Raw genomic sequence first — 25697 nt, 5'->3', positions numbered from 1 at the left:
CTCTCCTGCTGGCCATCTTGTGGTGGCCATCTTGTGTCCACATGGGGGCAGGATCTTTGACCACATGGGGGCAGCTATATTATGTGTTGCAGTGATGATCAATCTGCATATTACTCTTTTATTAGATAGTATAGAGGCCTGGTAAGGGGTGGGGGCCAGCTGGTTTGCCCTGAAGGGTGTCCCTGATCAGGGTGGGGTTCCCTTGGGGTGTGGGGCGGCCTAAGCGAGGGGCCTGTGGTGGTTTGCAGGCCGGCCCCTCCCCCTGACAACGAAAGCGGAGGCCCTGGTATCTGGAATTTATTTTCTTTCTACAATTGAAACTTTGTAGCCTGGAGCAGAGCCAAGCCTGGGGCTCCCTCCGAGGCCGGAAGCCATTTGTGTTGGGGTATAATTGAAACTTTGTTGCCTTAAGCGGGTGGGCCCGGCCAGGGTGTGTGGAAAGCTTTGCTTCCCCTGTTGCTGGCGGCAACCCTGGCCTGCTCTCTCAAGCTCCATTCTGCCAACATTTGTTTGAATTTGTTTACCTTCTATAATTGAAACTTTGTAGCTTGAGTGGAGGCTTAGGCCTGCAACAGCTGGCAGAAAGCTTGGCTTCCTCTGTTACCTAGGAAACCTTGCTCTCTGTGGCGGTAGCCATCTTGGTTTGGGTTAATTTGCATACCCGCTCTGATTGGATGGTGGGTGTGGCTTGTGGGTGTGTCGGAGGTATGGTCAATTTGCATATTTGTCTATTATTAGATTAGATTGCCTCCCATCCCCTGCTAATGCCCAACCCCCTGTTGTCTGTGTCCATTGATTAGGCTCATATGCATGCACACAAGTCCCTTGGTTGATCTCTCCCTCTCACTCCCACCGACCACCACCTTCCCTGAGGTTTGATGTTCTGATGGACGTTTCTCAGTCTCTGAATCTGTTCTTGTTCATCAGTTTATGTCATTCATTATATTCCACAAATGAGTGAGATCATGAGATGTTTATCTTTCTCTGCCTGGCTTATTTCACTTAGCATAATGCTCTCCATCTCCATCCATGTTGTTGCAAATGGTAGGAACTCCTTTTTTACTGCATCATAGTATTCCACTGTGTAGAGGTACCAGGGTTTTTTAATCCACTCATCTGCTGATGAGCACTTAGGCTATTTCCAAATCTTAGCTATGGTAAATTGTGCTGCTATGAACATAGGGGTGCATATATCCTTTCTGATTGATGTTTCTAGCTTCTTGGGATATATTCCTAGAAGTGGTATTACTGGGTCGAATGGACGTTCCATTTTTAGTTTTTTAAGGAAACTCCATACTGTTCTCCACAGTGGCTGCATTCCCACCAGCAGTGCAAAAGAGTTCCTTTTTCTCCGCATCCTCAACAACACTTGTCATTTGTTGATTTGTTGATGATAGCCATTCTGACAGGTGTGAGATGGTACCACATTGTTGTTTTGATTTGCTTCTCTCTGATGATTTGTGACTTTGAGCAGGTTTTCATATATCTCTTGGCCTTCCTTCTGTCTTCTTTCAAAAAGTGTCTATTTAGATCAGTTGCCCATTTTTTTGATTGGGTTGTTTATCTTCTTTTTGTTAAGTTGTATGAATTCTCTGTAAATGTTGGAGATTAAACCCTTATGGGTGATATCATTGGCAAATATATTCTCCCATGCAGTGGGCTTTCTTCTTGTTTTGTTGATGGTTTCTTTTGCTGTGCAAAAGCTTTTTATTTTGATGCAGTCCCATTTGTTTATTTTCTCTTTAGCTTCCATTGCTCTAGGGGCAGTATCAGTGAAGAAGTTCTTTTGGCATATGTCTGAGATTTTGCTGCCTGTGGATTCCTCTAGTATTTTTATGGTTTCCCATCTTATGTTTAAGTCCTGTATCCATTTTGAGTTTATTTTTGTGTAAGGTGTAAGTTGGTGATCTAGTTTCATTTTTTTGCATGTATCTGTCCAATTTTCCCAACACCATTTGTTGAAGAGACCGTCTTGACTCCATTGTATGTTCATGCCTCCTTTGTGAAATATTAATTGGGCATAGTGGTTTGGGTTGATTTCTGGGTTCTCTGTTCTATTCCATTGATCTATATGTCTGTTCTTGTGCCAGTACCAGGCTGTTTTAAGAACAGTGGCTTTGTAATACAGCTTGAAATCTGGTATTGAGATTCCTTCTACTTTGTTCTTCTTTCTCAGGATTGCTGTGGCTATTCGGGTCTTTTTTTATTCCAGATGAATTTTTGGAGAGTTTGTTCTAGGTCTGTGATATATGTCGTTGGTATTTTAATGGGGAGTGCATTGAATCTATAGATTGCTTTGAGTAGTATGGACATTTTAATGATGTTGATTCTACCAATCCATGAACATGGTATGTTCTTCCATCTGTTTATGTCTTCCTCTATCTCTTTTTTCAGTGTTGTGTAGTTTTCAACATATAGGTCTTTTACCTTCTTAGTTTAGTTTATTCCTAGGTATCTTAATTTTTTTGGTGTGATGGTATATGGAATTGCTTTTTTAGTCTCTCTTTCTGTAAGTTCATTATTGGTGTATAGAAATGCCATAGATTACTTGGCATTAATTTTGTATCCTGCAACATTGCCAAATTCATTTATTAAGTCTAATAATTTTTGATGGAGTCTTTAGGGTTTTCTCTGTACAGTATCATGTCATCTGCGAATAAGAACAGTTTTACTTCTTCTTTTCCAATTTGGATGCCTTTTATTTCTTCTTCTTGTCTGATCACTATTAGTGATATATTACTAGTACTTCCAGTACTATGTTGAACAGGAGTGGTGAGAGTGTGCATCACTGTCTTGTTCCTGTTCTTAGGGAAAATGGTTTTAGTTTTTGCCCATTGACTATGATGTTGGCTGTGGGTTTGTCATATATGGCTTTTATTATGTTGAGGTATGATCCTTCTATTCCCACATTGCTGAGAGTTTTTATCAAGAAAGGGTGTTGGATTTCGTCAAATGCTTTTTCTGCATCAATTGATATGACTATGTGATTTTTATCTCTCAATTTGTTTATGCGATGTATCACCTATATTGATTTGCGAATATTGTACCATCCTTGCATCCCTGGGATAAATCCTACTTGGTCATGGTGTATGACCTTTCTGATGTACTGCTGGATTCGATTTGCTGGAATTTTGTTGAGGATTTTGGCATCTATGTTCTTGAGGGATATTGGCCTGTAATTCTCTTTCATTGTGTTATCTTTATCTGGTTTTGGTATTAGGGTGATGTTGGCTTCATAACAGGAGCTTGGAAGTGTTCCTTCCTCTTGAATTTTTTGGAATAGTCTGAGGAGGATAGGTTTTAGTTCTTCCTTGAATGTTTGGTAAAATTCCCCTGTGAAGCCATCTGGCCCTGGGCTTTTGTTTGCCGGAAGCTTTTTGATGACTGCTTCAATTTCCTCCAAGTTATCAGCCTATTGAGATTTTTAGAATCTTCCTGAGTGAGTTTTGGAAGGTTGTATTTTTCTAGGAACATGTCCATTTCCTACAGGTTGTATAGTTTGTTAGAAGAGAGTTGTTCTTAGCATTTTTTAAACAATCCTCTGTATTTCTGTGGGGTCTGTTGTTATTTCACCTCTTTCCTTTCTGATTTTGTTTATTTGGGTCCTCTCTCCTTGCTTCTTGATGAGCCTGGCTAGAGGTTCATCAATCTTGTTTATCCTTTCGAAGAACCAGCTCTTGGTTTTGTTGATCTTTTGTATTATTTCTTTGGTTTCTATGTCGTTTATCTCCACTCTGATCTTTGTTATTTCCCTTCTTCTGCTCACTGTGGGCTTTTCTTGTTGCTCTCTTTCTAATTCTTTAACTTGTTGAGTTAGATGATTTATTACCATTTTTTCTTGTTTTTTTGAGGTAGGACTGTAGAGCTATAAACTTCCTTTTCAGGATTGCTTTCATTGGGTCCCATAGCATTTGCGTTGTTGTGTTTTTATTGTCACTAGTCTCCAGGATGTTTTTGTTTGTTTGTTTGTTTTGTTTCGTTTTGTTTTTATTTTTAATTTTTTTAAATTTAATAAATCTTTATTGTTCAGATTATTACAATAGTTTCTCCTGTTTCCCCCATAGCGCCCCTCCACCTGATTCCCACCCCACCTTCTGCCCTTACCTCCCCCGCACTGTCCTCATCCATAGGTGTACAATTTTTGTCCAGTCTCTTACTGCACCTCCCATACCCTTTTCCCCCTGAGAATTATCAGTCCACTCCCTTTCTATGCCCCTGATTCTATTACATTCACCAGTTTATTCTGTTCCTCACATTTTTAATTCACTTGATTTTTGGGTTCACTTGTTGATAGATATGTATTTGTTGCTCATAATTTTTATCTTTACCTTTTTCTTCTTCCTCTTCTTAAAGAATGCCTTTCAGCATTTCATATAATACTGGTTTGGTGGTGATGAACTCCTTTAGCTTTTTCTTATCTGTGAAGCTCTTTATCTGACCTTCCATTCTGAATGGTAACTTTGCTGGGTAGAGTAATCTTGGTTGTAGGTTTTTGTTATTCATCACTTTGAATATTTCTTGCTACTCCCATCTGGCCTGCATAGTTTCTGTTGAGAAATCAGCTGACAATCGTATGGGTGCTCACTTGTAGGTAATTAACTGCTTTTCTCTTGCTGCTTTTTTAAAAATATATTTTATTGATTTTTTACAGAGAGGAAGAGAGAGGGATAGAGAGTTAGAAACATCGATGAGAGAGAAACATCGATCAGCTGCCTCTTGCACACCCCCTACTGGGGATGTGCCCGCAACCAAGGTACATGCCCTTGACCGGAATCGAACCTGGGACCCTTCAGTCCGCAGGCCGACGCTCTATCCACTGAGCCAAACCGGTTTCGGCGTCTCTTGCTGCTTGTAAGATTCTCTTTGTCTTTTGCTCTTGGCATTTTAATTATGATGTGTCTTGGTGTGGTCCTCTTTGGGTTCCTTTTGTTTGGGGTTCTATGCACTTCCTGGACTTATAAGTCTATTTCTTTCACCAGGTGGGGAAGTTTTCAGTCATTATTTCTTCAAATAGGTTTTCATTATCTTGCTCTCTCTCTTCTTCAGGCACACACATAATTCTGATGTTGGTATGCTTGAAGTTGTCCTAGAAGCTTCTTACACTATCTTCAACTTTTTGGATTCTCTTTTCTTTTTTCTTTTCTGGTTGAGTGTTTTTTGCTTCTTTGTATTTCAGATCTTTGACTTGATTCTTGCTCCTCTAGTCTGCTGTTGGTTCTCTGTATAATATTTTTTTTATTTCAGTCAGCGTATGTTTAATTTCTAGTTGGTCCTTTTTCATATTCTCAAGGGTCTGGCTAAATTTATTTGCCTTTTCTAGGAAATTCTTGAAAAACCTTATAACTCTGGTTTTGAATTCTATGTCCAGTTGTTTATTTTCCTCCATTTCTTTCATTTGTGATCTGTTTCTTTATCTCTGCATTTTCATTGCTTCCCTGAGTTGGTAGGGTAGCTTTGTGTGCTAGGTGTCATATAGGGCCCCGTGGCTCAGCCTACCCAGTTACCTGAGGTGAACATTCTTGGTGCATCCCTTTGTGGTCTGTGTGTACAGCCTTGTTGTAGTCAAGCCTTGATTGTTATTGGTATCACTGGGATGAATTGACCTCCAGGCCAACTGGCTATGTGTATCAGCTGTGTCTACTCCAGGAGACCTGTGCTGGACATAGCCTTGTAGGACCAGACTTGCAAAATTGCAAAAGCCTCTGTGCTCAGCTTGGATGGGGCGCAGTCTCAGGGCTGAGCAGACAGTCTTGACTTGCCATCAGACCTGTCCTTGCGCACGCGCCTCCAGACCTCTGCCTTCCGCACTCCCCTGATTTTCCGCCTGACAGTCCAGATTCCCCCAGGCTCGCTTGGAACTGGGGTTCAGTGCAGTTGGAACTGGGGTTCAGTGCAGTCAGGAGCTTCTGATTCTCTTCCACTATGGAGGGCTAGCAGCAACCTCAGCAATCAGTGTTGGGTGCACTGTTGAGCGCGTGCCTCCAGACCCCTGCCTGCTGTGGCTTCCTCTCCGAGTTTCCGTGTGCCTTTCTCTCTACCTGACAGTCTAGACTCCCCCCTTATGAGCCTGGCTCCACAGCGTTTCGCCCATAACTGGGGTTCAGTGCAGTTGGAACTTGGGTTCAGTGCAGTCTGGGGCTTCCTTCCCTCTCCCACCAGAGAACGCCAGCCAGGCACTCAGCCGCCCTTCCTCTCCGCGTGCACATCTCCATACCTCAGTCCTTTGCAGCTCTGATTCTCCCTGTGCTTTCCTCTTTCCTTCTAGTTGTAGAATTTCCACTCAGCCAGCTTTCCTGTGGTTCTGGGTGATGTCCGTTCTGTCTTTTAGTTGTAGTTTTGAAATTGTTGTGCCAGGCAGCAGTTTAGGTGTTTACCTATGCCATCATCTTGGTTTCTCACCAGGATTTTTTAATTTCTTCTTTGATCTCATTGACAACCCAGTCATTGTTTAATAGCATGCTATTCAGCTTCCAAGTGTTTGAATTTTTTGGAATGTTTTTATTGTAGTTTATTTCTAATATTATGCCACTGTGGTCTGAGAAAATGCTTGATATGATTTCAATCTTTTTGAATTTGGGGAGACTTTTCTTGTGACCCAATATGTGGTCTATTTTTGAAAATGTCCCATGTGCACTTGAGAAGAACATATATTCTGTGGCTTTGGGGTGAAATGCTCTGAAGATGTCAATTAGGTCCATCTGATCTAGTGAGTCATTTAGAATTGCTGTTTCTTTGCTGATTTTTTGTCTAGAGGATTTATCCAGTGGTGTAATAAAGTCCCCTACTATGATTGTATTGTTGTCGATCTCTCCATTGATATCTTCCAGGAGGTTTTTTTATGTATTTGGGTGCTCCTGCATTGGGTGCATATCTGTTTACCAGAGTTATATCTTCTTGTTGAATTGCTCCCTTTAGTATTATGTAGTGGCCTTCCTTATCTCTTGTTATGGCCTTTACTTTGAGGTCTATTTTATCGGAAATAAGTATCACAACCCCAGCTTTTTTCTCATTTCCATTTGGCTGAAAAATGTTTTTCCACCCCTTCACTCTCAGTCTGTGTGAATCCTTTATTCTGAGGTGGGTCTCTTGTAGACAGCAAATATATGGGTTATGTTTTTTTATCCATTCAGCTACCCTATGTCTTTTGATTGGTGCATTTAATCCATTTACGTTTAATGTTATTATTGACAAGTACATGTTGGTTTTCATATTTTTCCTTAGTGTTTGTGTTTCTTCTTGCCTTTCTTTTTCTTCTTTTTATAGCAGTCCCTTTAACATTTCTTGCATTGCTGGCTTGGTAGTGATAAACTCTCTTAGCCCTTTTTTGTCTGTGATGCTCCTGATTCCACCTTCAATTTTGAATGATAGCCTTGCTGGGTATAGTATTCTTGGATTCAGTCCCTTGCTTTGCATCACTTTGTATATTTCATTCCATTCTCTTCTGGCCTAGTGTGTTTCTGTTGAGAAATCAGTTGATATTCTAATGGGAGATCCCTTGTAGGTCACTTTCTCTCTCTCTTTGGCAGCCTTTTAGATTCTTACTTTGTCGTTAGTGTTCGCCAATTTAATTATGATGTGTCTTGGTGTCTGTCTTTTGGAGTTCAACTTGTTTGGGACTCTATGAACTTCTTGGACTTGTATAGTTTTTTTCCTTGCCAATATCAGGGAAGTTTTCTGTCATTATTTCCTCAAACATGTTTTCTATTCCTTGCTTCTCTTCCTCTCCTTCTGGTATCCTTATTATGCGAATGTTGTTTCATTTTGTGTTGTCCCGAAGCTCCCTTAGGCTCTCCTCTTGCTTTTTAATTCTTCTTTCCAGTTGCTGCTGTGTGTGTGTGTTTTTTCCTAGCTTGTCTACTAATTCGCTGATGCGGTCCTCAGCCTCTTCTACTCTACTCTTTAAGCCTTCCATTGTGTTCTTTATTGCAGCTATGTCATTCTTCATCTCCTCTTGGTTTCTTTTCATGTTGGTGACATTCTCATTCAGCTCTTTATAGGTCTCATTGAGTTGTGTGTATTTGTCATCTAGCCGTTTAAACATCTTTATAACTATTACTCTGAATTCTTTCTCTGATAAGCTGCTAGCCTCAATTTCATTTAACTCCCTTTCTGGAGATTCCTCTTTTTCTTTCCTTTGGGGATTGCTTTTTTGTCTTCCCATGTTTTCTTGTAATGTTTTAATTGTAGATCCAATTGCTTTGCTACCCAGGTTCTTTTGGGGATGGTGCTACTGGTGTAATCTTTCAGTTCTCCTGGGCTTGTTAATCTAGTGTAGCTCCCTACTTGAGCTATTTGGGTTCTCTTGATGTAGGCCTGTGAGCTTGAGAGGCACAACTGCTGTGTCTAGAAGTCAGCAGCTGTAGAGGGGAGTGTCCCAATTTTTGCTGTCTTGCACCCTTAATTGAAATCATGCATGCCCAGCAGGGACTCACAGTGGCACTAAGGAACCGTCTGTCAGGGTGATGTGGCTCAGGGTGCCTGCACTCTGGAAAGGCGTGACTGGTGCCCAGAGTTCTGTAGTTGTGGGGTGGGAAGACTCAGCTTTTCCTGATGCACCTCTGTTGGATTGGCGCTTACTCCCAGTGGCAGCTCATAGGAGCACCCACGGTAAATTTGCCAGCAATGCACACTGAAGCACTCTGAAGGGCCCTGGCAGTGTAGCCACGTAATTGAGGTGCCTGTGGGCAGGTATCCAAGATGAGTGAATTCAAAATTTCTACTGCTGTGTGGGAGTGTGCCCCTGTTTGTTCAAGATCGCTCCCAGGAAGAGCTCACAGTGGCTCCCATGAGCGCCCTGTGGGTAGATGGGCTCAGGGTGCCTGCCTGTTGGAACTTCACATCTGTGGATGTGCGTTTGCTGGCACAGAGCTTTGACACACTCTGCGGGGTCCTGGCACTGAGGTTGAGCCACTGGGGTGAATGTGGGCAGTTATTCAGGAAGAGGGAATTCAGAATTTCCACTGCGGGGCAGCACACCCTTGTCTGTGCAGAATCACACCCAGCAGAGTCTCACAGGTGCTCCCAGAGCTCACTGTGGAAAGATGGGCTCAGGGGTCCTGTTCCTTTGTGGAGGTGCATTTGCCTGCACAGAGCTCTGATGCACTCTGAGGGGTCCTGGCACTAAGGATGAGCCGCTGGGTGTCTGCGGGCAGCTATTCAGGAAGAGGGAGTTCAGAATTTCTACTGCGGGGCCACGTGTCCTTGTCTGTACAAAATCACACCCTTGGGGGCTCTCAGTGGCTCCCAGGCACTGCCTACGGAGTGGAGTGCCCTGGATGACTGCACGTGCTGGAAACACACAAATGTTTGTCTGGAGTTCTGCCGCTGGGGAGGGGGAGGTTTCACTTACTGCTGCCGAGCGGTGCACCTTTGGAGGTGGAGGTCCCAGAGTCCACAGGTCTGCAGCTGGGGAAGCAGGATTTTTGCTGGAGTGGCTGCTGGGTCGTGGGGCAGTTCCAAGGCCTGTCTGGGTGGTGGTGCTGATGAGTTCCTAAAAAAGGCCATTTACACCTTCAAGATGGTGTGGGCTCCATACCTGAGTCCCGCAGTTTGTGGAGTGCCTGCAGCGGTGGTAGTCTCTCCTTGTCAAAGAGAGCCTGGTCTGCCAGCCCCTGCTGCTCCTGCGAGATTTAACTGTCCTTTACTCACTCAACACACACCACACACATCCACACACTCTCCTTTCATACCCTCACTCACTCACTTCCTCTCCCTCACCTCTGTCCTGCCAGCTGCCATCTTTTTTTCTCTGTGTATCTATTTTTGTTCATCAGTTTTTCTCTCTGTATCTATTCTTTATTATCCATAAATGAGTGAGATTATGTGGTATTTTCCTTTCACTGACTGGCTTATTTCACTTAGTATAATGCTCTCCAGGTCCATCCAAGCTGTTACAAATGGTAATAGCTCTTTCTTTTTTATAGCAGTGTAGTATTCCATTGTGTAGTTGTACCACAGTTTTCTAATCCACTCATCTGCTGATGGGCACTTAGGCTGTTTCCAAATCTTAGCTATTGTAAATTGTGCTGTGAACATAGGGGTGCATATATCCTTTCTGATTGGTGTTTCTGTTTTCTTGGGATAGATTCCTAGAAGTGGTATTACTGGGTCAAATGGCAGTTGCATTTTTAATTTTTTGAGGAAACACCATACTGTTCTCCACAGTGGCTGCACCAGTCTGCATTCCCACCAGCAGTGAAGGAGGGTTCCTTTTTCTCCACATTCTCTCCAGCACCTGTCATTTGTTTATTTGTTGATTATAGCCATTCTGACAGGTGTGATGTGGTACCTCATTGTTTTTTTTGATTTGCAATTCTCAGATGATTAGTGACTTTGAGCTTGTTTTCTTATGTCTCTTGGCTTTCTGAATGTCCTTTTTAGAAAAGTGTCTATTTAGGACATTTGGCCATTTTTTGACTGGATTGTTTATCTTCCTTTTGTTAAGTTTATGAGTTTCCTGTAAATGTTGGAGATTAAACTTTTATTGGATATAACATTGGCAAATATGCTCTTCCCTGCAGTGGGCTTTCTTGTTATTTCGTTGATTGTTTCTTTGCTGTGCATAAGCTTTTTATTTTGATGTAATCCCACTTGTTTATTTTCTCCTTAGATTCCCTTGCCCTAGGAGCTGTATTGTTAAATATATTGCTTTGACAAATGTCTGCTATTTTGCTGCCTATAGCTTCTTCTAAGATTTTTATGGTTTCCCATCTTATGTTTAAGTTCTTTGTCCATTTAAGTTTATTTTTGTGTATGGTGTAAAATTTAGTTTCATAAATTTTTTGCAAGTATCTGTCCAGTTTTTCCCAACACCATTTACTGAAGAGACTGTCTTGGCTCCATTGTATGGTCTTGGCTCCTGTGTCAAATATTAATTGCACATAATGGCTTGTGTTGATTTCTGGGTTCTCTGTTCTGTACCACTGGTCTATACGTCTTTTCTAGTGCCAGTACCAAGCAGTTTTGAGAACAGTGGCTTTGTAATACAGCTTGATGTTTGGTATTGTGATCCCTCCAACATTGTTCTTTTTTCTCATGATTGCTGCAGCTATTCAGCGTCTTCTTTTATTCCAGATGAATTTTTGGAGAATTTGTTCTGGGTCTTTGAAGTATGCCATTGGTATTTTAATGGAGATTGCATTGAATCTATAGATTACTTTGGGTAGTATGGACATTTTAATGATGTTGATTCTACCAATCCATGTACATGGTATATTCTTTCATTTGTTCATGTCTCCCTCTATCTCTTTTATCAGCATTCTGAAATTTTCTGAGTACAGGTCCTTTATCTCCTTGGTTAAGTTTATTCCTATGTATCTTAATTTATTTGTTGCAATGGTAAATTGGATTCCTTTTTAAATTTCTATTTCTGTTAGTTCATTATTGGTGTATAGAAAAGCAATAGACTTCTGGGTGTTTATTTTGTATCCTCCTACATTGCTGAATTCATTTATTAAGTCTAGTAGTTTTTTGATGGAGTCTTTGGGATTTTCTAGGTACAGTATCATGTCATCTGCGAATGACAGTTTTACTTCTTCTTTTCCAATTTGGATGCCTTTTATTTCTTCTTGTTGTCTGATCACTATTACTAGTACTTCCAGTACTATGTTGAACAGGAGTGGTGAGAGTGGGCATCCCTGTCTTTTTCCTGTTCTTAGTGGAAATGGTTTTAGTTTTTGCCCATTGAGTATGATGTTTGCTGTGGGTTGTCATATATGGCTTTTATTATGATGAGGTATGATCCTTCTATTCCCACCTTGCTGAGAGTTTTTATCAAGAAAGGGTGTTGGATTTTGTCAAATGTTTTTTCCTTCATCAGTCCATATCATTATATGGTTTTTATGTCTCAGTTTTTTTATGTGATGTATCACATTTATTAATTTGCGGATATTGTACCATCCTTGCATCCCCGGAATAAATACCACTTGGTCATGGTGTATGATCTTTTTAATGTATTGCTGGGTTAGATTTGTTAGAATTTTGTTGAGGATTTTGGCATCTATGTTCCTGAGGGATATTGGCCTGTAATTCTCTCTCTTTGTATTGTCTTTATCTGGTTTGGGATTAGGGTAATGCTGACTTCATAGAAAGAGCTTGGAAGTGCTCCTTCCTCTTGAATTTTTGGGAATAGACTGAGCAAGATAGGTTTTATTTCTTCTTTGAGTGTTTATAAAAATCCCCCATGAAGCCATCTGGTCCAGAGCTTTTGTTTGTTGGAAGATTTTTGATTACTATTTCAATTTCCTCCATAGTTATCGGCCTATTCAAATTTTTTTATTCCTCCTGGCTGAGTTTTGGAAGGTAATATTTTTCCAGGAACATGTCCATTTCTTCTAGGTTGACCAGTTTGTTGGAGTAGAGTTGCTCATAGTATTTTTTTTATGATTCTTCATATTTCTGTGGGGTCTGTTGTTATTTCACCTCTTTCATTTCTGATTTTGTTTATTTGGGTCCTCTCTCTCTTCTTCTTGGTGAGCCTGGCTAGAGGTTCATCAATCTTGTTTATCCTTTCAGAGAACCAGCTCTTGGTTTCATTGATCCTTTGTATTGTTTTTTTAGTCTCTCTGTCATTTATTTCCACTCTGATCTTTATTATTTCCTTCCTTCTGCTCACTGTGGGCTTTTCTTGTTGCTCTCTTTATAATTCTTCAAATTGCAGAGTTAGATGGTTTATTACCAGTTTTTTGAGGTCGGCCTGTAATGCTATGAACTTCCCTCTCAAGATTGCTTTCATTGTGTCCCTGAGATTTTGCATTGTTGTGTTTTCATTGTAGTTTGTTTCCAGGATGTGTTTTATTTCTTCTTTGACCTCTTTGGTAACCCACTCATTGTTTAATAGTATGCTATTCAGCCTCCAAGTGTTTGAATTTTTGTGATTTTTTTTTTTTACTGTAGTTGATTTCTAATTTTATGCCATTGTGATCTGAGAAGATGCTTGATATGATTTCAATCCTCTTGAATTTGGAGAGACTTTGCCTGTGTCCCAATATGTGGTCTATCTTTTAAAATGCCCCATGTGCACTTGAGAAGAATGTATATTCTGTAGTTTGGGGGTAGAATGTTCTATAGATGTCAATTAAGTCCATCTGATCTAGTGAGTCATTTAGGATTGAAGTTTCTTTGCTAATTTTTTGTCTAGAGGATTTATTCAGTGATGTTAATGGGATATTAAAGTCTCCTACTATGATTGTGTTGCTGTCAATATCTTCCCTGATATCTTCCAGAAGGATTTTTATCTATTTGGGTGCTCCTGCATTGGGTCCATAAATGTTTACTAAAATTATATTCTCTTCTTGTATTGATCCCTTTAGAATTATGAAGTGGCCTTCCTTGTCTCTTATTATGGTCTTCACTTTAAGGTCTATTTTGTCAGATATAAGTATTGTTACCCCAATTTTTTTTTTCATTTCCATTTGCCTGATACATATTTTTCCATCCCTTCACTTTTAGTCTGTGTGAGTCCCTTGATCTGTGGTGGATCTCCTGTAGACATCACATATATGGGTCATGTTTTCTTATCCATTCATTCACTCAATGTCTTTTGATTGGAACATTTAACTCATTTAGATTTAATGTTACTATTGATAGGTACTTGTTTGTAGCCATTTCTGTACTTTATGCCTGTGTTCCTTCCTCCCTTTCTATTTCTTCTTTTTACAGCATTCCCTTTAGCATTTCTTGCATTGCTGTCTTGGTAGTGATAAACTCCCTTGGCCTTTTTTTTTTTTTTTTTGTCTGCAAAGCTCCTGATTTTCCCTTCAATTTTTATTGATAATCTTGCTGAATAGAGTATTCTTGTATTCAGTCCTTTGCTTTGCATCTCTTTGTATACCTCCTTCCATTGCCTTCTCGCTTGATGTGTTTCTGTTGAGAAATCATTTAATAGTTGGATGGGGGATCCTTTGTAGGTAACTCTCTGTCTCTCTCTTGCAGCCTTTAAGATTCTCTGTCGTTAACATTTGCCATTGTGATTATGGCATGTCTTGGTGTGGCTCTTTTGGGATTCATCTTGATTAGGACTCTCTGTACCTGTGTAACTTTTTTCTTCCCCATATCAGGGAAGTTTTCTGTCATTATTTCTTCAAGTAGATTGTCTAAACCTTGCTGCTCTTCTTGTCTTTTCTCCAGTTGCTGTTCAGATTCGGCTTGTTTCTCTGCCTTATCTTCTAACTCACTAATTTGGTCCTCTGTTTCTTCTAGTCTACTGTTGAAACCTTCCATGGTGTTTTTTATTGTTTTTGCATAGGTTATTGATTTTCTCGTCCATTTGATGTATGAACTGTACAACCATTGCTCTGAATTCTTTTTCTGTCATTCTGGTTGCTTCCTTTTCACTTATTTCCTTTCTTGGTGATTCCTCATTTTCTTTCCTCTGGGGATTGTTTCGTTGTTGCCCCATTCTAACTATCACCAGAAGTCTCAAATGTCGAGTTGCCGGGGTCTCAGCCATGTGCAGTGGAAGCTTCGCACCCCCTGAGTGTCACTGAAGAACTCTGACTCTAAGACATGTGGCTGCCATGGGTTCTTGGGAGCCACGCTGGCTTAGAATCAGAGTCACAGGTGCACTTAGTGTGGCCTCGTGTGCGCATCTAGAATCAGGGACCCTGCCTGTGCCACACTGAATCAGAGACCCTGCTGGTGTGTGCTGAAAATCAGAGTCCCCTAGCACATGTCAGGAGTCAGAGACCCCCTGTACCCATGCCATGAATCAAGTATCAGAGTCTCTGTTGCTTGGGGTGGCCTCACGCCAAGAATCAGGGTCCCTATGTGCACATTTGCCAAATTGGGGTCACTGACTCTTAGTGTGAATGCACTAGGAATCAGGGATCCCAGGCATGCACGAGGAGAAACAGAATCAAGTCACTGGTGCACAGTGTTGCCTTTCACACAGGGAATCAGTGTCCCCTGTCTAATTGAGGGACCGGGTAGCACAGTCACACTGTGTCGGCAGGAGATCCACTCCTGCCCTGTGGAAAACAGCCTTCTGTGTCCGCTTGCTCTGAATCAAAGTCAGGTGGCTCTGTTGTCCTGTGTGGGCATTGGGGTCTGGTTCCGCAGGTGTGCACTGCAGGAAACAAACCTGTGTCCATGTACCCAGGCTTAAATTTAGTGCAGCTCCCAGCGTGGGTGCGGGGTCTGATCATGGGAAACAAACTCCCCAAGTTCGTGCTCTCAGGCTCAAATTTAGTGCAGCCTTCATGCATGGGCGCGGGGTCTGGCTGCAGGAAACAAACTTCCCGTGTCTGCACACCCAGGCTCAAATTCAGGTACAGCCACTGCTGCTGTGTGTGGGCAGGAGGCCTGTATGAGCGGGGAGGGTCTGGCAGTTCCTATGCCACTGGTATGAGGCCGGCGGGGAGGGGTATTGGCTCTGTGACTCACAGAAATCTGCGGCCAGGGTGCTTGGGGTCTTGGTGTCTGTGGATCTGAAGCTGTGGTCACAGGTCTTTTACCCGAGCGGCTGTAGGGTCCCGGTTTGGGTCTGAGACCAGATTGGGTAGTGGCGAGGTTAGGATTCTAGTCTCAAACAGTACTGTTCTTCAAGATGGCGTGGTCTCTGTGCCCGAGCTGGCCACCCCCAGAGTGTCCACGGTGGCAGAAGGGTTTTGCTGTCTAAGACTGCCTGGTTTAGCAGCCCCTTGGAAGACCTGCAGGATCTAACTGTCCCTATTTCACTCACATACACACACCCACACACGTCCACACACTCCTCTATTGCTCCCTCACTCTCTCTCTCCCTACCTTCTTGCCAGTCACCATCTTGCCTCTATCATTTTACTTTTCATCCAATCACAGAGGTTTCCCTGTTTTGCTTTCTCCTGCCTCCCTAATCCATCTCCAATGGATTTCATGTGACCCACTTACATCGCCTCTTCTGATTGTAATTTATAAAGTAGATGAAAAACCGCCATTCTCCAGAGCATTATCTCAATATGTTGAGATTCTGCTTCCTGGCAATTGTCATCAGTTTGGTTCAAATAAACTCACAAAAATTCTTTCCATCTTTGAATGTTTCATATATATATGAGAAGAAGGGAAAGGGAGAGAGAGACAGAAACATCAATGATAAGAGAGAATCATTAACCAGCTGGGGATTGAGCCAGCAACCCAGGCATGTGCACTGACTGGGAATCAAACCATGACCTCCTGGTTCATAGGTTGATGCTCAACAACTGAGCCATGCCGGCTGGGCTGAATGTTTCTTATGTTAATAGTTTGAATGACAAGCCTGCTTGTTCCTGAAAATCAAGAAAACATTTGAAGAATTATCAGGGCAGATCTGGGAGCAGTTCCTAGTAGAGCCTGCCTTCCCTGTACACCCCCATTGGCATACTGTAAAAAAATAGGCCTCTGTGATCCATCTCCAGCAAAGTCAACTTTTAATGGAAATGGTTACTGAATTTCCCCTGGGCAAACAGAATGCAGGGAGGAAGGAAGAGGATATAAGAACAAAGAACTGTGGACATGGGCTAGCATCATGGTGGAAACCCCAGAGACGCCCAGGATGAAACACCATGTGCCACCTCAATTAGACAGGGGATGGTGGAGACAACTAGAAAAGGCCTGAGCCCATTATTCCATTTTTTTGAAATGGCCTAATGGTAGATAGTAAGACCTAGGCAACGTATGAGGAAAGTACCAGCCAATGAGGAACCGTAGAAGGGTCTCTCACACTCTAGATAAATAGACTGTGGTTGCTGCTCCGTGTGTACCTGTACAGCTGGAGGGACACCTGCTCTTGCAAGATCGTATTAAAAGTCTCATTTTGCCATACTTCTCTCTCCAAGTCCATTGTTTGAATTCGGACAGGTGAGCATTTCACACAATTTGGGGGTGTGTCTGGGATTTCTGTGCCCATGGAGAGCGGAGCCCCAGTTGATGGGGAGACGATTTCCTCCTAATTTTGGGTGGCCACTCTTTGCCTGGGATCCTGTCTCTTCTTGGAGGCCATAGATATGCCTGAGACTGTTTTGTTTTTGTTTTCTTTCCAGAAGATGGCAAAACGGACATTGGGGACAAAAGACAGGCACCCACAGCAACCAGGCAACCTTGTGCATGGGACAAGGTAGGAAAAATTGGACTGTAAGCACTACTTTCATGATTGGGTGTCCTCAGAGATCAAGTGTATGTGACTGAGACTTGTCTTGGACACGAAGTGAGCATAGAGTCCTAATCTGCGGTTCTGTTCTCCCTTGAGGGAAATGACTAGAGTCAGATGAAGCAGATCACAGGGTGTACAAAAAATCTCCAGTGAGGTGGGTCGAGTGCACAGAATAGTCACAGGGACTTGATGAGGATGGGGAACAAAAATTCTAAGCCTAAGGAAGACATTCCCTCAGATAGTTCATTGGGAAGAATGCTGAGATTCTTGGGGGACAATCTCTGAACCAGGAACAAAGCTCTGCTTTGGTGTGTTGTTGTTTTTTATGCAGGGAATTCTGTGGTGTCTGTGGCTGGACAGACAAGGAACATGGTGTGTAGCTCTTGTCTGTGGGTTGTGCATGCCTGTAAATATTGTACATAGAGTGTCTCTTAAATTCAGTTGTTTCGTTTCTCGTTATAGATTGGTTTAATTTGTTTAAAGGTGGGGCACATCCCACTTTGGGGACCCCAGCTACTTGTGGCAGGCTGAACCTGTGGCAGGGACTCCAGGAACTTCCCAGCAGCTGCCAAGAATTCTTAAGTTTGGGGACCCTTCTTGCTCTCCCTCTCAAGGCATCAGCCACTGGACACTCTTATTAGCTAGTCAGAGTTCCTGTCTGTCTGTCTGTCTGTCTGTCTGTCTGTCTGTAATGTAACTTGGTTACTGATGTTCTTTGCTTGCTTTCTTTTAGTTTGCTGTTAAATGACATGGGGCAGTAAGCCAGGAATTGAGAAACTAAGATGGTTAAACAGCAATTTGGAGCCATCTAGTAAACCCTATCTTCCCTAAATCAAGGACACTTAAAAATGGATGATTTGCATTTTGCCAGAGGGTAAATGGCTTATGTCAGCCTACTCAGGGATGGCAGAAATCCAATTAGTGTCATTTGCTGATCACATCAAATGACAAATGAAGTTAAAGAATAAACCTTACTTTGGTTAGTCTGAGAAGGCTAAAGGCTAATCCTACCTAATAATAGAGTAATATGCAAATTGACGTACCTTCGCTACACCCACCATCCACGCCAACCATCCACACCCACCAGGAAACCATCCTGCCAGAGGCTTTTCCAGCCTCGGGCACCAGCGCGGAGCCTGCGATGGATTGCAGGCAACTGGGGGTCTGCTCCTGCGAGGGCGTCTGCTCCTGTGGTGGATTGCAGGGAGCTGGGTCCCCTGCCCAATGGGCGGTATCTGCGATCACAGGGAGCTGGGGTCCCCTGCCCAATGGGCGGTGTCTGCAATCACAGGGAGCTGGCGGTCCCCTTCCCAGGACTAAAGCTTTTGGCCAGAGGCTTTAGGCCTGGGCAGGGCACAGCCGGTGATTGGTGTGAACTATAGAGGAAACACATTTTCTGACGGCACATTGGCTAAGCTTCCTGTATGCCACTGGTAATGTTCTCAGTAACTTGGGTAATAAGAATCCAAAAAGGTGATCTAGGGTTTTTCCACCACAGTTCTGGAGAAAAAAACGAAGGTCCGCTGCTGGAGGGCTAAGAAATGTCATATCCTGCCCTAGCCGGTTTGACTCAGTGGATAGAGCCTCGGCCTGCCCACAGCAGGATCTGGGATGATTCTGATCAAGGGCATGTACCTAGGTTGCAGGCTCCTCCCTGGCCGGGGCCCAGATCAGGGCTCAAGCAGGAGGCAACCAATCGAAGTGTTCCTCTCACTTTGATGTTTCTGTCTTTCCCTTTCTCTTCCACATTCCCTAAAAGTCAATAGAAACATATCCTCAGGTGAGGATAAAAAAAAAAAAAGAAAGAAAGAAATGCATATCCTATGAAAGACACATCTTGAAAATGCCTAAAGAAAGTTGTCATTTTTTCTTGGTGAAGGGACTGGGGTCGTGTTGATGAAAACACCTTGGTGGCTGTGGTGACTGGCAGTGGCTGCAGCAGCAGGGTGATGGGGCTGGTGCCTTCCCCTGACCATCCCGGGTTGCTCCCACAAAGGGAGGCCAGACTGCGGCTTAGGCCCGCTTCCTGTGGGGATCCGGCCTAAGCCATCAGTAGGACATCCCCTGAGGGCTCCCAGTATGTGAGAGGGGGCATGTTGGGCTGAGGAACCCCCTCCACCCCCAGTGCACGAATTTCGTGCACTAGGCCCCTAGTTCTTTCTATAACATCTGGTTCCCTCTAAGGGAACTTTCCTCAGGCGGAACAGTGTAATGTAACCCAGATGGGAAAATATAAGCTATTGCCCCTTTTCCTGCAGTCTGGGCTACCAAGATTTGTTGCCTGTTTGCTCACATGTTACAGAGGCCATAAATCGTAAAACAATACACAACCCCAGAGAGGGCTGTCAGTGCTGGTGCCAGACCAGGCCCTTAGGTATGGTCCCATGACCACCATCTCCACACACGGGGCTTTTTGCAAAGCCCCCAAAAGGTTCAGAAGTATAATCCATATTTGGGGGATAAAGAAGCCAAAAAATATATAAAGGAAAAGCTTCCACCAGACTGCTTTGCTCAGAATTTGAGAGGCAACCTCCTCTGAGTCTGTCGGCATAATAAAGCTGTATAACTCCATTTCTCTAAGCATTGCTTGGTTTTTCTCCAGTCTTCTATAACATCTACTTCCCTGACCAGGAAACCCAACCATGCTGGCCTTTTGGCCTCTGGTGAGTGGACTGGGTTTGGGGCCCAGAGACACGGGATAGGCCTCCGGGAGGCGCACCCTGCTGATTTTAGCAAAATTGAACCTGGCCGGCATCTGGAGAGAGTGGATGGACACCCCTGGACCTGTTGACAGAAACAGTAAGGTAGGGGCCCACGTAGTCAGGCCCACTCTGAGAGAGTGGAAGGAGGAGCTTGATCACCTCCCCAGAAGTCATATGACTTTGTCAAGTAAATTAGTCAGGAATTGGGTGGACTGTTTAAACTCTGAGTGAATGACTGGTGAAAGTGTGTGAGTGTGGAAGGAGAGGGCTTGCACTCTCCTATCCATTGTGTGGCTACTCGACATCAGTTACAAAGTCCAAGTGGGCCCTCAACTGCAGTTCCACAATTCGTCATAAGGCAAAACGGTGATTCATCCCCACGTGGAGGTGACCAGGCCCCGGGTTTATACGGGTGCACCTTAGCTAAGACAAATCTAAGCTCCCAAGGGATGCGCCCAGGCGGGCATCTGAGTGAGGATCTGTGAAAACAGGTCACCCCCTCCCTTGTCTGTCTCTCACCACCGATCATCATGGGATTGGGACAAAGTAAACCCACTGTCCTCAAAAGCATGTTGAAAATGTTAAAAAAGGGTTTCAATGGAGATTATGATATTAAAATGAATCCCGAAACACTGAGGAAATTCTGTGAATTGGAATGGCCAGCCTTCAGTGTCATCTGGCCCTTGGAAGGCTCATTAAATGAAGGACTGACTGGTCAGGGCAGTCTGGAACGTAGACACAGGAGACCCTGCACACCCAGATCAATTTCCCTACATAGACAGCTGGTTAGAAATTGCTCAAACCTTGCCACTTTGGGTCTAGTTCTGCCTGTGTAACAAGGACAGAGTAAAGTTTTAGTAGCAGGAGTGAAGAGGCAGGCAGGGCAGGAGCAGGCTAAGGAGAGGCAGGCAGGGCAGGTGCAGGCTAAGGAGAGGCAGGCAGGGCAGGTGCAGGCTAAGGAGAGGCAGGCAGGGCAGGTGCAGGCTAAGGAGAGGCAGGCAGAGCAGGTGCAGGCTAAGGAGAGGAGGCAGGAGAAAAGAAACAGGTCCTTAGAAGGAAGCTCAGCCCCCTGTGCTACAGGAATTCCCCCCAGGAAGTCCCGCCAGGTTTACCACCTCCACATGTGCCACAGGCAGCACCACGTGCTCCCCCCGCTGGGCTGGAAGGTCCAGAAAGTCTAGAAACATTGCCCCCCCTGTCTCTCCACAACCGGGCTCTCCAGAGCCAGTTGGGCGGCGTTTGTGTTCAGCCGACCAAGGGCCCAAACCACAACCGGCACGTCAGATGCCTCTCAGGGAGATTCGAGGCGCCCAAGTACTTTGCAAAGATGGGATCTTACAGGAGGAAGGGCTGGTCTATTATCAGCCCTTTACCACAAGTGACATTCTGAATTGGAAACATCACACCCCAGCTTATTCTGAAAAACCTCAGGCCATGGTAGACCTCCTAGAAACGATCTTCCAGACCCAGAAGCCCACCTGGGTGGACTGCAAGCAGCTCCTTTTCACGTTCTTTAACACTGAGGAGCGCATGAGAATAGTAACAGAGGCTCGGAAGTGGCTCCAGACCCAAGCCCCGGCAGGAATATTAGATACAGACAGATGGGCCAGGAGGGCCTTCTCAGATGAGGAACCCAATTGGAACCCAAACTCAGAAGATGGAAGGACCGGGCTAGAAAGATATCGGCTGGCCTTCCTCCAGGGGGTCAGGGCCGGAGCCAAGAAGCCCACCAATATGGCTAAAATCTCTGAGGTTTTCCAGAAGCCTGATGAAAGCCCAGTGGCTTTCTATGAGAGACTATGTGAGGCTCCGGAAAATCGAACTATGGTAAATGCACCTTTTGTAGGTCAAGCCCAGCCTGATAAAAGGGGAAAATTATAGAAGCTGGAAGGATTTGCAGGGGAAAAAATGCTACTAAGCTGCTAGAGATAGAAAAAAAAAAAGTTTTCATCAACCGAGACAGGGCAGCAAGAAAAGAGGAAGAAAAGAGAATACAAAAAAGGGCCAATATAATAGCAGGAGCTTTTAGAGGTTTGGGCTCCCAGACAGATCAGAAAGGGAAGCAAGAATACAGAACAGGGGGGGAAGGAAGAGAGAGCCTGAGACAGGACCAGTGTGCCTATTGTAAGGAGACAGGACACTGGAAGAATGAATGTCCCAAACGGCAAAGTAAGAAAACTGGGCCCCCTTTTCCACCCAGTCGCTATCAGTCAGAGCCACCTGAAGCAGATCTCATTGGGCTAGCAATGGCTGATTCCGACTAGGACAGATGGGCTCTTTTCAGCTAGACCCCCACGAGCCCATGGTCAAAATGAAAATTGGGGGCCAGACTGTGGACTTTATGGTTGATACGGGAGCTGAGCACTCAGTAGTCACTCAGAAAGTAGCACTTCTCTCAGGAAAGGAGGTCACCATTATTGGAGCTACTGGGGATCAGACTCGTAGACCATTCTGCCACCCTCGCCGATGCCAACTTGGTGGTCATCAAGTAATTCATGAATTCCTGTACTTGCCAGACTGCCCGGTGCCTCTAATGGGTAGAGACCTTTTAGATAAAATGGGTGCAGAAATCACTTCTGCTCCAGATGGCTCAGCACAGCTGTGCCTAGGTGAGGAGACCTCCCAAATGATCCTGTCCCTAGCAGTGCAGAGGGAGGAAGAATGGAGACTTTATATGCCCCAGACAAAGGCCTCGCCATTAGAACCTGAATTAGAGGAAGAATTTCTGCTAATTTGGGCAGAAGGGAATCCTCCAGGCCTGGCTAAGGACCATGCCCCAGTACTAACAGATTTAAAGCCTGGGGCACAGCCTGTTAAAATCCACCAATATCCGATTCCAAGGGAGGCACACCTAGGAATCCAGATCCATTTAGACTAATGCCAGTCACCATGGAACAATCCTCTCTTGCCTGTCAAAAAGCCTGAGACTAATGACTACCACCCAGTGCAGGACCTGTGGGCTGTTAATGAGGCTGTTATAACCTTGTATTCGGCGCTACCGAACCCCTCCACACTTCTAGGACTCATTCCATCAGGGGCGGAATGGTTTACCTGCCTGGATCTGAAAGATGCCTTTTTTTGCCTTCAGCTGGCACCCTCCAGTCAGCCCCTGTTTGCTTTTGAATGGGAAAACCCAACTGCAGGGGCCAAGGAGCAGTTCACCTGGCCCAGACTGCCACAAGGGTTCAAGAACTTCCCTACTCTCTTTAGTGGAGCACTAGCATCTGATCTGTCTAAGTTCCCAGGACAGGACTTGGGGTGTGTTCTACTCCAGTATGTAGATGACCTCCTACTGGCCAGCTCCACACGAGCTCAGTGCTGGGAAGGAACGTGAGCCCTTCTGAACCTATTAACTAAAACAAGTTACAGTTTTGTCAGAAAGAAGTCAAATATCTAGGCTTCTGAATTACCCAGGGGAAATGAAGGCTAGGGACTGAAAGGCATGTGCCATCCCAGTCCCTAGCACCTGGCGGCAGATTTGGGAATTCCTGGAATCAACAGGGTTCTGTTGGATTTGGATCCCAGGGTTTCAAACTTGGCCAAGCCTTTCTATGAAGCTTTGAAAGGGGGAACGGAATGTACCTATCGACTGGGGTCCTGAGTAGGAAAATGCCTTTATCACCATTAAGGCAAAGCTTACCAAGGCCCCAGCACTAGGGCTACCAGATGTGACAAGGGAATTTAACCTCTTAGTTCACGAGAACAGCAGGGTAGCCCTAGGAGTCCTAACCCAGGAGTTTGGACCCTGGCAAAGACCAGTAGCCTATCTCTCCAAGCAGATTGACCCGGTTGCCTCCAGGTGGCTCCCAGGTCTCAGGGCCCTTGCAGCCACAGCATTATTAGTCAAAGAAGCAGATAAGCTTACCCTGGGGCAAAACTTAAATGTAAAAGTACCTCATGCTCTTGTTACCCTAATGGAAGCTGGGGGGCAGCACTGGCTGACTCTTGTTCGGATGACTCAGTATCAGGGGCTCCTATGTGAAAATCCACAGGTACGACTAGAAGCAGTGAGAACTGTTTTTTTTGTTTTGGTGTTTTTTTTCAATTTTGAAGAACTCAGTTTATTAACTGACCAGATTACAAAAATAACCATGGTAGATACCTTAGTTCATCCTTCTGATAAGCCTGCTGATCTGGTCTTCCCTGTTCCCAGCATCTCCCCCTTCTACAAAATGGGTGGTCTTCTTCATCCCACCCCGAGGGGAAGATAACTTGAAGGGCCACAGGAAGTTGTTCACTTCTTTGAAGAGCTTCCCCACAGTGTAGATCTCATGAATCAGATCTTCCATGCAGATGTTGCCATATTTACCAAGAGATCGAGCAATCAATGAGTTATCTGTCAGGGCAATTCGTTTTTTGTTGATTTTGCCATAACCACGCTTGTAGATCAATTCATTTACCGACTTCAGGTTTGGGTACCCCCAAGCAATGTATGGCTCCACAATCCTCAGCATGTTCATGGAAGCCTTGTTGAGCTTAACAAAGGTGCCCTTGAAGATCTGGCGAAGGCGAAGAAGCTGCAGCACCTTTCAGACCTTTGGGCTCACACCATTGATACCTCTGATCCTGATGACAAATGCCAATTTGGGTTCAGCAGGTACGTAGAAGTTGCCAGCTTTTCTTACCATCCTAGCCATTCGAATCTCCGTTCTGTACATCTGCCTGTATTCCTTGTGATAGTGCTTAGCTTTTTCATAAATGAGCTTCCTTCTTGCCTTTCGAAGCATCTTTTGGGCAAACTTCTTTCTCAGGCGCTTGATCTTCAGCTCTGCGAAATTCCTTCGCTTTTTCTTGAGGGTTTCTGGCACAGCAGAAACCTTCTTCTTCTTCTTCTGTTCTGCACCCTCCATGGTTCCAGCCAAGCAGCAGTGAGAACTCTTAATCCTGCCACCTTTTTAACCATTGCTGAGGGAGCCCTGGAGCATGATTGCCCAGAAGTCCTAGAGGAGATTTACTCTAGCCGACCAGATCTAACAGGCCCCTTCAAAATCCAGACTTAGTATTATTCATGGACGGCAGTAGCTTTTTAGATAAAAGAAAAAGATGAGCCGGATATGCAGTGGTATAAAACTTTGAGACAATTGAGGTACAGGCCCTGCTTGAAGGATGGTCAGCACAAAGGGCAGAACTTTGGGCCCTCACCAGAGCCCTAGAACTCAGTAAGAATAAGCGTGCCAACATCTACACTGACTCGTGCTATGCCTTCACCACCCTGCATATCCATGGGGATATATACAAGGAAAGGGGGCTCCTGATGGCTGGAGGAAAAGGAATAAAAAATCAGGATGAGATCTTAAAGTTACTAGAAGCAGTCTGGGAGCCCAAGGAAATAGCCATCATCCATTGCAAAGGTCACCAGAAAGGGAAAGACTCAGTGTCAGAAGGAAACCAGCGTGCTGATGCCACAGCCAAGCTGGCTGCTTAAGAACAAGTGGCACCAGCACGGATCATGTTGGCCCCCGAATTACCTGAACCTCCAAAATATACTCTCCAGGAAGAGGAAAGGGCCCAGCAAGAAGAGGGTAAGAGGATGAAGGAAGGTTGGTGGATATTCCCAGATCATAGGGTCCATGTCCCAGAACAGTTAGCCCATAAGGCAGTGCTCCAGCAGCATGAACTCACTCATTTAGGGAAGACTGCCCTAGAAGCTTTGTTAGGCAGGTACTACCTAATTGCCCGTCTTCCCTCCTTGTGCGCCTCAGTCTCTCAGCGTTGCCTCCTCTGTGCACAGAACAATGCCAAACAGGGTCCTGTGGGACCAATAGGAGTTCAGAGCTGTGGGCAAGCTCTCTTCAAAGACTTAGAAGTAGATTTTACAGAAATAGGGCCTAGCAGAGGGAATAAATACCTGCTAGATCTTGTTTGCACCTTTTCAGGCTGGGTCGAGGCATATC

The 25697-nt window shown here is 44.4% G+C and overlaps 2 protein-coding genes across 2 annotated transcripts in view; both read right to left on the bottom strand.

Moving 5' to 3' along the window:
• GXYLT2 (glucoside xylosyltransferase 2) overlaps positions 1–25697 on the bottom strand; it is a 182964-nt gene that overhangs the window by 55240 nt on the left and 102027 nt on the right. The gene's annotated exons all lie outside the window — the stretch shown is intronic.
• Positions 23838–24659, bottom strand: LOC103297444 (60S ribosomal protein L7-like). The gene is given in 1 exon segment (XM_054729919.1): positions 23838–24659. A coding segment is annotated over 1 exon segment (747 nt). The 5' UTR covers positions 24654–24659; the 3' UTR covers positions 23838–23906.

The sequence above is a fragment of the Eptesicus fuscus genome, chromosome 18, assembly GCF_027574615.1.
Source record: "Eptesicus fuscus isolate TK198812 chromosome 18, DD_ASM_mEF_20220401, whole genome shotgun sequence".
NCBI classification, from domain to species: domain Eukaryota; kingdom Metazoa; phylum Chordata; class Mammalia; order Chiroptera; family Vespertilionidae; genus Eptesicus; species Eptesicus fuscus.
The sequence above is the reverse complement of the archived record's forward strand: the minus strand, read 5'-3'. Positions and strand labels throughout refer to the sequence as shown.